This window comes from Lepisma saccharinum, chromosome 30, assembly GCF_977018435.1.
Source record: "Lepisma saccharinum chromosome 30, izLepSacc3.1, whole genome shotgun sequence".
Classification (NCBI taxonomy): domain Eukaryota; kingdom Metazoa; phylum Arthropoda; class Insecta; order Zygentoma; family Lepismatidae; genus Lepisma; species Lepisma saccharinum.
The window spans coordinates 23859415-23871590 of NC_139258.1; the positions used below are offsets into that span (position 1 = coordinate 23859415).

General features: G+C 37.3%; 1 protein-coding gene across 3 annotated transcripts in view; it reads left to right on the top strand.

The window, feature by feature from the left end:
* LOC145981896 (uncharacterized) overlaps positions 1 to 12176 on the top strand; it is a 383471-nt gene that overhangs the window by 340666 nt on the left and 30629 nt on the right. For 2 of the 3 annotated variants that reach the window (XM_083115386.1, XM_083115385.1), the window contains exons 6-8: positions 1614 to 1762; positions 2447 to 2558; positions 10475 to 10584. In XM_083115386.1, coding sequence (XP_082971512.1) covers positions 1614 to 1762; positions 2447 to 2558; positions 10475 to 10584 — 371 coding nt within the window. The remainder of the gene's footprint in view (positions 1 to 1613; positions 1763 to 2446; positions 2559 to 10474; positions 10585 to 12176) is intronic. The other variant, XM_083115387.1, reaches the window with a different exon arrangement.

The following is a 12176-nucleotide window of genomic DNA, read 5'->3' on the forward strand; positions in this document are numbered from 1 at the left end:
CTTGGTGAAGCAACCAAGCTCCACATCTCCACAATTCTGTAGCAGGTACTCTACGAGAAATTTGTTTCTTCAGAAACTTGACGATCTTTATTAATAGCCTGTCAAACTTTATTGCTTTCCTCATTTCTGCTCATTGAAGTATGGTTTTCAGTTAACATGTCATTTTTGAAATGCGAAAACCAATCAGACCTGTGATTTACCCAAAACATAATCATTAAAGGATTGCTGAAGCATTACAATTTCTCAACTGAAGTTCCCGCCTCTAGAGAAAAAAAAATCATATACAGTTTCTGTTCTATGGTCATTCATCATCACAAATTATGAAATGAAATATTAAATCTTTGCATCAAAACATTATAAATGACGTGGACACATGTACACATTTCCATAAGCACTCAAAAACAAATTTTTGGAAAAATCTACATTATCTGCAATTTGTGCAGCAGAGGAAAACATAGATTTACGTTCTCTGTGCCGAAATGGTTAAAAAAGAAAGTAAAAACAAAAAGATGAATAACTGAAGAATCCAGCTATGAATTTGAAACATCACAAATCAAGATATTTTTCACATGTAAACATTAACTTTCATGCCACACAAGACAGGCTTGTGTTTGACTTTTTTAAGGCATGTGTGATGTCAAAAAGTTGTTGTTTTTTTTCACCAATGTCCCTGCATAAGCAGATCCTAGGCTTGACCTTATCAATGGGTTTTAAGGTAAGAGGCAACCCTATGAGATATGGGCAGTCAAAGTCTGGTGCTGATCACATCATAACTGATACACAGAGATTGAGAATGTCTAGAAGCCTTCATGGCATGGCACATTACATTTTTTCTAGACATTCTCAATCTCTGTGTACCAGTTATGATGTGATCAGCACCAGACTTTGACTGCCCATATCTCATAGGGTTGCCTCTTACCTTAAAACCCATTGATAAGGTCAAGCCTAGGATCTGCTTATGCAGGGACATTGGTGGAAAAAAAACAACAACTTTTTTGACATCACACATGCCTTAAAAAAATCAAACACAAGCCTGTCTTGTGTGGCATGAAAGTTAATGTTTACATGTGAAAAATATCTTGATTTGTGATGTTTCAAATTCATAGCTGGATTCTTCAGTTATTCATCTTTTTGTTTTTACTTTCTTTTTTAACCATTTCGGCACAGAGAACGTAAATCTATGTTTTCCTCTGCTGCACAAATTGCAGATAATGTAGATTTTTCCAAAAATTTGTTTTTGAGTGCTTATGGAAATGTGTACATGTGTCCACGTCATTTATAATGTTTTGATGCAAAGATTTAATATTTCATTTCATAATTTGTCCACTTGAGGGCAGCACAAGTGCTGTTTCTTTGTTCTTTTTCTGCTATTCCTTGTGGCGTGTGTTCTGTGCATTTTCTCACATGGCACAATGGCTGACAATGTTTTCCAGGCCATTTCTGTCCGAAATGTTTAAATCTTTCCATCCACTTTTCCATTTTAATTCATTGTATTGTTCTGCCATAGTGATAATTGTGGTTATATGAACATTCAAGAAACAATTGAGCATGTTGTTGTTACGAAAATATCAAGCTGGCTGTTTATATATTGAAACACATGAATTGTATTTCAGGATGCATAGTGGCAAGAACCTGCACCAATGTAAAGACTGCGGACAGTCATTCTTGAGGCCAAGTGCCCTGGAAATTCATCAGCGAATTCATTCGGGTGAGAGGCCTTTTCTCTGCCACATTTGCCACAGAAGATTCATTAGATCGTATGGTGAGGATTTTGTTGTAATTGTTTATAAGACAAAAGTATCATTAAGTGCACTTAAGTACTAAGGAGAATTGAATGAGCTAAATTTTGATGTAACTCGTTTTTATGTAGATGTACTGGTTAATTTTTAATTCAAGTCCAAACTTGGTTATCCATATTTTTTAATCCGACAGTAGTCATTAATAATAACAGTTTTAATTTCCTTGTGCATTTACATTCTTATTAGCATTGTGCGGAAAATGGATTTTATATTAAATAACGTTTATAAATGTCTGAACTACTTTAAATTGTTCCGTTTAAATATCAGAAATATTTTTATTTCTAAATTTGAAATCCACTAAACAAAAGAAAAGTTCATAAAGTTTAGATTTACTTGTTTACTTCACTTTGAAGTAAAGTGTGTAGATTTTATACAGATTTACTTACTATTAATGAAAGATAAAAGCTTCAAATGTTTGATTCCCAATGAAATAGAACTCTGATTTTACATTCCCAGGTTTTCCGTTTTCCTCTATTATACACTCAAGCTTTGTGGTCTCAGTAAAACAAGTTACAAAATTTTCCCAGGTATTACATTTTCCTGCATTTTGAATTTTCTTCATTCTGGTCCCATGAGAAACATAAAATTGAGGTTCTACTGTAATTTAAAATAATTATTGTAAATGTATGTTTATTTTATCATTGTAGATTTGAAGAAACATATTTCAAGTATCCACGAAAGATCAGATACAATGTATGAAGAACTAGGAAGTGAAATCAGATGTGAAATGTGTTCCAAAATCTTCATCAGTAAATCTAGGTGAGTTATCTTTATTGTATACTTGATACACACTATTATTTTGATAGTTTTTTTGCATGGTGCAGAAGGTATGTACTTTTTTTTAAAAGAAAAAGCGTAAGAAAGAATGTCAAAGTTATTCACAAAAACTCGTAATTTTTGTTGGGAGAAAAATGTGGTAAGTCTTAATATCTTGGGAAATACTACATAACATTTTGCATTTGAAAATGGACTCTTTGAAAACTGCTAATGCACTGATATCCACAAACAACTCTGGACAAATTTAAAGAAATTCGGACCTTACCTTGCCAACAATCTTGACGAGATGTGAAGAGGCATGTGGCCACCACATACCCCTTGGATGTTGCCAATTTTTATAAAGGCAACCATGTTGAAAGGCCAGTTGCGGTCTGTGGATAATTCACTTTTGTATGGAAAGTGTGGAAGAGGGCACGGCATTGGGAGGTGGCTGAAAGACAGAAATGTATCAATGCTGTAAACCAATCACCATGAATCAATAAAAAGAAATATAATTGGACAGAAAGGTTTAAATTTGGAAGTACAAGTTTAACTAATAGATGCCAATCTCATCACCCATGCACATTGCGAGCACAAGTGGTTGGGCAGATCAGAGAAGACCTAAAGAAAGCAGCGTCTGTTGCACGTGTGGATATCATCTATGGATCGGCATTTGCCAAGTGCAGGATGGCTTGGGATACTGAAAAGTTTGTGCATGGTGCATTCCCTACAGCTCACTGATCTGCACAAAAAACAGTGAGGGGCACAAGGAACAAAAGGTTACATCCCAGTTCCGGAGACATTCTAGATGATTGTATTGCCACCAGTGATGAAACGTGGGTCCCATCATTACGAATGCTACAGATGAACCACAAAGTGGGAAAATCCATTGCCATTTTGATTGGTGGTTCACCAAGAGATGACTGTCATGATCATTTACTCTTGTACTGAAGCCATTTTTCAACACAGATGATGATGATGTCTCATGAGTAGGGCTCGGAAGTTGATGACCTGAAAATTTTTCAAAAAACGACCTATACCTAGGTAGAATGAATGACCTTAAAATTATTAAAATATGACAAACTAATTTTAGCTCTTAAAAATGAAAGCTTGATTTTCTCATAAATTACAACAAAGTAGTTGTTTGGTGTTTTAAAGTGCTGAAGCAAAGGGAAAAAGGCAATTAAGTTCTATACACCTAGTTTTCTATATTTTTTTACTTCAAGGTTACTGAAAATATACATCAAGGTGTGTGTGTAAATCAGTCACCTCCCTTAGGTACACCTTGCACAATACAGTAAGCAGTCAGCATCTGAAAATATAGTTGTGTTTCACACACATAAGATTACTCTCTCTCTCTCTCTCTCTCTCTCTCTCTCTCTCTCTCTCTCTCTCTCTCTCTCTCTCTCTCTATCTCTCTCTCTCTCTCTCTCTCTCTCTCTCTCTCTCTCTATATATATATATATATATATAACAGATCACATGTGCTGTTTGCTGCTAATTGGCACATGTTAATAATTGGTTGATTCATTTGCTTTATTTTAGTGTTGCTTTTCTGCCACTTTTGGCTAATCGCGAAGATGAGGATGAGTGATGAAATGATGAAGGAATGCCCAGGTCTGGATTCAAACCTGGGACCGCTGTTGTTGTAGCATGCTGAGTTAACTGTCGTGTGTGATGTTGCGTATGTAAATGAACTGTATAGTTTATAAGATCTTCGAAATTGTCAATATGTTTGTAGAACAGATTGTGTTTTGTCTTTTAGACATGGAGTTCATTATAAATTGTTAAGTGGCAGTTTGATGTTAAATAAATAATGTTGGATTATTCAGTGCACATCTTTTAAAATCAACTCGACACCTTGAGAGCAATCTGCGTATGTTCGAATACACAACAGAAGTATTACGAGGCGTATCCAGAAAGTAAGTTTCCCTATTTTTTTCCCGTGAAAGTAAACATAATGAGCCATGTAAATTGCACATGCGCAGCAGAGCTAAGACGTATCAATCATATTCCAGGCGGACAGATCCCACCCGGCGCCAGTAGCGAGGCAGCAGTGGTCCGAAGTGGAAGCTCGTATTCCTTCTCCCGCCGCATGCCAGTAGCGAGGCAGCAGTGGTCCGAAATGCAACCTCGTATTCCTTCTCCCACCGCATGCGAGGTTTGGTCGGTGATAAAGTTCCTGAATGCACAAAGCATTGCGCCAATTGACATTCATCGGCATCTCTGTGAGGTCTATGGGCCGAACATTATGAGTAAGCAGATGGTGCGTCGCTGGTGTCGGCAGTTTTCGGAAGGTCGTCAAAGTGTGCATGATGAAGAGCGCAGTGGGCGTCCGTCCCTCATCACTGATGATCTGGTTGAGCTGGTGCGGCAGCGCATCGTAGAGAACCGTCGCTTCACGATTACGGAGTTGAGTAGCCTTTTTCCGCAGATATCGCGATCCGTGTTGCATGAGATTGTCACGCAGCGCCTGCTGTTCAAAAAATTGTGTGCCAGGTGGGTGCCGAAAAACCTGACACCCGAACACAAAATGAAACGTTCAGGAGCAGCACTGACATTCCTGCAACGGTACCATGATGACGGCGATGATTTCCTCGACAGGATCGTCACGGGCGATGAGACGTGGATTTCGCACTTCACCCCGGAAACCAAGCAGCAGTCAATGCATTGGCGGCATAGTGGATCTCCGGTCAAGAAGAAATTCAAACAGACGCTGTCGGTACAGAAAGTGATGTGCACCGTGTTTTGGGACAGGAAGGGCATTTTGCTCATTGACTTCCTCCCCAGAGGTGAAACGGTGAACGCTGACCATTACTGTGCAACACTAAGGAAATTGCGACGTGCCATTCAAAACAAGAGGCGTGGCATGCTTACTGCATGTGCTGTGCTCCTCCATGACAATGCTCGTCCACATACGGCTCGGCGCACAGCAGCTGTTTTGACGGAATTTGGCTGGGAATTGTTTGATCATCCACCTTACAGTCCTGATCTGGCTCCCAGCGATTTTCACGTTTTCTTGCACCTCAAGAAATTCCTGTCCTCCGGTGAGCGTTTTGGCAACGACGAAGAGCTGAAAACGTCTGTCACACGCTGGTTCCATTCACAGGCGGCAGAGTTCTACGACAGTGGGATCCAAAAGTTGATACCACGATACGACAAGTGTCTCAATTCCGGTGGTTGCTATGTTGAAAAATAGCTGAACCTTTGCTGTACCTGTTGCCAATAAATGGTTTCCTGAAACTGTGTTGGTTTTTTTTTAAAAAAATAGGGAAACTTACTTTCTGGATGTGCCTCGTACATGGCAACGAGACGAGGAAAATAGAAAATGTTAATGGCGTAGTACAAACTTAGTTGAGTTTTGTCTATGATTAATGGGATTTAATCAATGCTGTAGGAATCATGGCGTATGTGCCAGGATTTGACAGAGGAAGGAACTGTAAACTCTTATTAGGAAAGGATGATAATTACTGCCGGCTGTTAAACATTTCTGATGAAAACAAAGTTCCTCGATTCATGTCTGTACTTGGCCCAAACCTTATGAAGTTTTACATGAGTTATTCTCTCCAAAACTACCAGAGAAGAAATCATCCAAGGAAATCTCTGATAGGCTCATTTCTTATTACAATCCAAGTAGTAATTTTATAGTTCAACGTCTGAAGTTTAGAAAATGTACGCAATTGAATTTGGAGAAGGTTGAAGATTTTGCAAGAAGGCTCAAAAGATAGGTGAAGCATGGAGAGTTTTTACCTATTACATTGTTTGATATGTTTGTGAATGGTCTGATATTATTAGGAAGAAAATAATAGCAGAGAACATCATGGAGTTTGAGAAAGCTTTTGAGTTAGCTAGACAAATGGAAAGCTCAAGAGTGACACGAAGGATTATTACCGTGAAGTTAACTTACACGGAACAATGAATATTAAGTGCAAGGGCAATGACAGAAGATTTCATGGAACAAGTAATGTTTCACATAAAAATAAGAATGATTCTAGATTTAGCAATCGGCAATATAATCTTCATGGTCAATATAATAATTCGAAAACATATGAATCTAAGTCCAAAGTGCAAGGGCATTATGAAGAAAGTTACTGTTCGTTCTGTGGGAAGCAAGGCCATAATTATTTAAAATGTTTTAAACTGATTAACATTGAATGTAGAAAGTTCACAAAATGTGAACACGATATGAAAATTGTTGCCTATACAGCTCTAGAATCCGCACCTAAGACTGAATCTATTCCAACAGACACGTCTAACAGTCGAGATTTATTTATTGCCACTATTTTTATGCATTCTAATGGTGCACAAGCCAATGTTGGTAGTAAACTTGATAAAGAAGAAATCTTGGATCAAAAATCCAGCCTTCCAATTGTCACAACATGTGATCAACGATTCTGAAAGTTGTATTAAAGTGTGTACAAGGGAATTAGATTTCAATATTAATCAGCATGCACATTTAGTAGAAATTAGTGTAAATAGCCACGGAACAATGTTTGATATTGACACGGGATCTTATGCATCTGTGGCTAGTAAAGATTTTTATCAAACGTTTCTTCAAAATGTACAAATGTCTGAACCTAGTCGTACATTAAGAGGAGCTGGTAATAATGTGATACTTTATTGGGAAAAGTTAATGTAACTGTTGCGTGGAGAAATTAGTTCTATCGTCTAGATTTGTACATAATCAATTGTCATTTAGAATATCTGCTTTTAGGAAGAAGTTGAATTCAAATTATGATGCCCAAGTTACATTATGAATTGACTAAAATTTGTGCAAGGGAAATTTATTCCTCACAATCGGATATTATTGCACACAGTGCCACAGGAAGTAATGTGTAATTTCATGCATATATTTAAAAAATGTGACAATTGTATAAAAGCTAATGATGTACAAGGGATCGTCGATGTTCTCAAGCAAGAATTTCATTCTATTTTTGATGGTGATTTAAGCATGCCTATAAAGGATTCTAGAGCTGATATTCCATTAAAACCAGATGCAACTCCAATTTTTGAGAGATTTTACTATATGCCATATGGAATTAAAGATAAAATCAAATCAGAATTGGATAAACTGATAGAAAAATGGCATTTATGAAAGAATCGACACTAGTGCATGGGCCAGTCCGATGGTTGTCATTAAAAAGAAAACTGAGATTTACGCTTTTGTTGTGATCCGAAAAGTACATTGAACAAATATGTAGAAAATGCTTCTTATCCCCTACCACTGTTAGAGGATATTTTATACCATATTTGTTAGTTTGGATTTGCAAAAAGCTTACTGGCAAATAGCTCATATGTGTGACTTACTCGTGATGATATAATAAAAGTACTTTAAAAAATATATACTGCAAAATAAACTACTTAGATTTGTGAGTATACCTTACGCAATACTTCAGCATTTCAATTTCATTTTTAAGTACTTTTATTATTGGAAAATGGCTTTGAGTAAAAAGGGAAAAGGTTGCTTATAATGAACACACCATGGGGATTATTACAACACACAAGGTTCCCGTTTGGAGTAAAAATATTGTCACAAATATTTCAGAGTAATGAAACAAATCTTGCATGGTCTGCATTATGTGATTCCATATCAAGACGATATTCTAATTTGTTGATCTGGATTGAAAGAAACGGTTAGCAGATGTATTGAGGGCATGGACAGGTTAGCTCAAAATAACGTGAAAGTTAATTTGGAAAAGTGCAAATTCTTTCGATCTTGCATTAAATATTTGGGATATGAACTTTCTGCGGATGGAATTAAACCATGCCAGTTTAAGATTGAACTATTGCTTAATTTCTGTCATGATGGTTGGCTCATGTTAATAACAACACTAATAACAAACGTGTGTCTCTGGGTAATGGCCAAGGACACCTCCATCATGGTAGACACAGTTTGGTTCAAAGGGAAATAAGAAAAGGGTGAAATCCTCGAAATAACCCAACCTCCTCAGGGGTATGTAGTTAGTGCCTTTAAAGTGCTTGAAGTGGAAATCCTAAAAGGGGAGGCATTGCTTGGTCATTGTATTTAGTTGGGTGAAGGGGTCATATTTTTACATTGGGACAGCTGAGGGGATGTCTCGATAAGTCTTCCTTACTTGGGAGAATAACATCCCCCTCCATGTCTAGCATTGATCGGACTGTTCCCAGCATGTTTACCAAATGAACGTGAAATAGATTCGGTGAAGAAAAAAACTTTGCTTACATGCTTCGTGCCAAATTTGAAAGACTTAAACTATTACAAATTAATTGTAAATAAGTTGTAGTTCATAAAAAAATTGCAATTTATGAAATGCTTATTATTAAGACTTGTAAGAAGATGACTTAAATATGCTATTATTACGAAGGCCACTATTTATATTTTGAGCCTTGGCAACACTGATTGAAGTTAGGCGCGATTTGACGTTTGCACGGAATCGTCTGCCATTATTGACCATAACATACTTCAAATGTTTTGTCAATAGCTTGATTTGTGTTGTTTATGTTGCCTTGGAGATTGCGCGACAACAATAAAATGGAATTAACTCGTGAACATTTTCGTGGGATGATTTTTTACGATTTTCGACATGGATTATCAAGACAAGAGTGCATTGATCAACTTACTTCCACATTTGGCGATGAAGCCCCATCCTTTGCCACTGTGAAATGCTGGTATAACGAATTTAATCGTGGCCGCCATTCGCTCACCGACGAGATTCGCGAAGGTCGTCCAAAATCAGTTGTTGCTCAAGAAAACATTGATGCTGTGCAAAACCTAATACTGCAAGATCGTCATGTGACATACTGTGAGATTGAGGCAACCATAGGCATTAGTTCCACAAGCATATATAAAATATTACATGATCATTTAGCTGTGACAAAGGTATGTTCTCGTTGGATCCCACACAACTTGACAAAAACTCAAAAAGACGCTCGCGTCAATTGGTGCAAACAAATGCTCAATAAATACAATCGTGGTGCTTCAAAAGACGTATATAAGATTGTAACAGGTGACGAATCATGGATATATGCATATGAGCCGGAACGTAAACAGCAGTCGACTGTATGGGTGTTTCAAGATGAACCCAATCCAACAAAAGTTGTTCGCGCTCGAAGCACATCGAAACAAATGGTCGCCTGTTTTTTCAGGAAAACTGGTCATGTGGCAACTGTGCCTTTAGAGGAATGTAGAACGGTGAACTCTGAATGGTACACAACAATTTGTTTGGCAGAGGTCTTCGGTCAAATACGGAAAACAAACAAACGCCGTCGGATCATTCTTCATGAAGACAATGCCAGCTGTCACACATCTCGTCTAACAACCGACTTTATGAACAGTCAAAAAATCGAATTGATGGGTCATCCGCCGTACAGTCCTGATTTGGCACCCAATGACTTCTTCTTGTTCCCGAATGTCAAGAATAAATTGCGTGGACAACGATTTTCGTCGGCGGAAGACGCCGTTGATGCGTTCAAAAACCATATTATGGAGGTGTCTCAAGAAGATTGGAAAAACTGCTTTGACAAATGGTTCGAACGAATGCAAAAGGACCATAAAGGAGAATACTTCGAAAAACAATAAAGCAGTTTTCAATGCCAAATTCCTGTTTTTTCATTGTTAGGCTCAAAATATAAATAGTGACCCTCGTATGATATAGTAAAGACCTATTCAATATTAGAATATAAGCATAAAGTTTTGACAAATTACTAGGAAAATTAAAAACGAAAATGGAATAAAAACTGAAAAAAGAATGGTAAAGGACCAATACGACAAATAATCAGTATTTTATTGTGCTAACTGAAGGGTAATGAGGTTACTGTGTTTGTCATTGCCCCTCCCCTCCCAAGAAGATATTTTCCCTCAAGTTACAAACCTGTTGTCATACATAATTAACAATGTGGGAGTGTATCTCTTTTGTGTGTAACATATAATTTTCTTACAGCTTAGAGCATCATGTGCGGAACTACGACCATGCTCTTTTGAAGTGCAAGGAGTGTTCAAAAGTATTTGCTACACGCTCTGCCCTACAGTCACATCAACGGCGACATTCTGGTAAGTTGCTATTGTCATTCCCTGAATGTGTGTGTGTACTGATTCTAAAATCATTAAGTAATTAGAAAAACTGTCAATAAACTGATTCACTGATATGCTTATACTGATCAATACTGATAAGAGTACTGATTATCACAGCATGTTATGATGCCAGGGGTCCCAGGTTTGAATCCCAGCCTAGGCATGGGTGTTCTTTGTGAGTGTCCCTTCATCATATCATCACTCATCCTCAGCTAAAAGTGGCAGGAAAGAGAAGTAAATAAACCAAATAAATCAATCAATGTACTACATATAAGTAGGGGCATGCATATTTCGTGTTTTGATTAAAAACACGAAATGTGAAATAACACATTGTAATGCTAATTTTTCATGTTTCCGAAAGGTGTGAGGTGCATTTTCCTACCCTATTTTGTCACGAAATGAACTGCAAAATGTGAAATAGACTCTTATACACGACGTGACACTTTCTGAAGTTTGAATTATTCTGTGAGTTATACAATTCATGGAAAATTGATTAATCCTGCTGTAAATATTTGAGAAGCAAGTATGGACCCCTTTATACAGGAATGAACTTAATACTTTGGTAACTACGTAAATGTGCTATTAGAAGGGTTATATTTATTTTGTAATAAGTTCAGTTTTTAAATAAAATTTTGGATTATGTTCACAATTTTCAAACCAAAATGTTATTTTATATAGTGATCCATTTTTATCCCCGCTATAACACAGAAATGTTATTTACGTTATTTACCGCTACGGCTTTTGAACTCGAAATTGACTCGTACAAATTTTGCTTTTTTTATTTACCAAAAATTTGTGCCTCTATGTATAGGTGTATTGTGAAACAAACTCGGTACAATATTGGTACCAATTCTTTTTGTTGCCAGCATGAATAGTTGTGGAAGGTTTATATTCAACACAATGTGATTTCTGTACTTGAATGTACCTCCCACGTTTCAATTCATCATTGCTCAAAGGTTATGAAACATAATGGAATGCGAGTGGTACTGGACGAAAGAGAAACTCAAAGAATTTTATTGCATGACCTCGTAGTTCACCGATCTCTCACTATGCAGTGCCACAATCACATAAAGCACAATGGTGACTCCGCAGCAGCGTGCACATCTGTATTCTGGTATGCAGAGACCAATTCAATCATTACAGTGCAAAGAAATTACCGGAGAGAATGTGGAGATGAAAAACCTGATGGGAAAACCATTGAGGCATGGTGTGCAAAGTTTTTGGTGATTGGAAGTGTTAATAAGCAATCCGGAGATTCTCGTTGACGTGTTTCGGAGGAGAAGGTGAAAGAAATTCAAGCTGGATTTCAGAGAAGCCCACGTAAATCACTTCGCCAAGCGTCCAAGCAATTCAAAGTTCAAACTTTGCACACCATGCCTTAATGGTTTTCCCATCAGGTGCTTCACCTCCATATTCTCTCCGGTAATTTATTTGCACTGCAATGATTGATTTGGTCTCTGCATACCAAAATACAGATTGTGCACGCTGTTGCGGAGTAGCCATTGTGCTTTATGCGATTGTGGCACTGCATAGTGAGAGAACGGTGAACTTTGAGGTCATGCAATAAAATT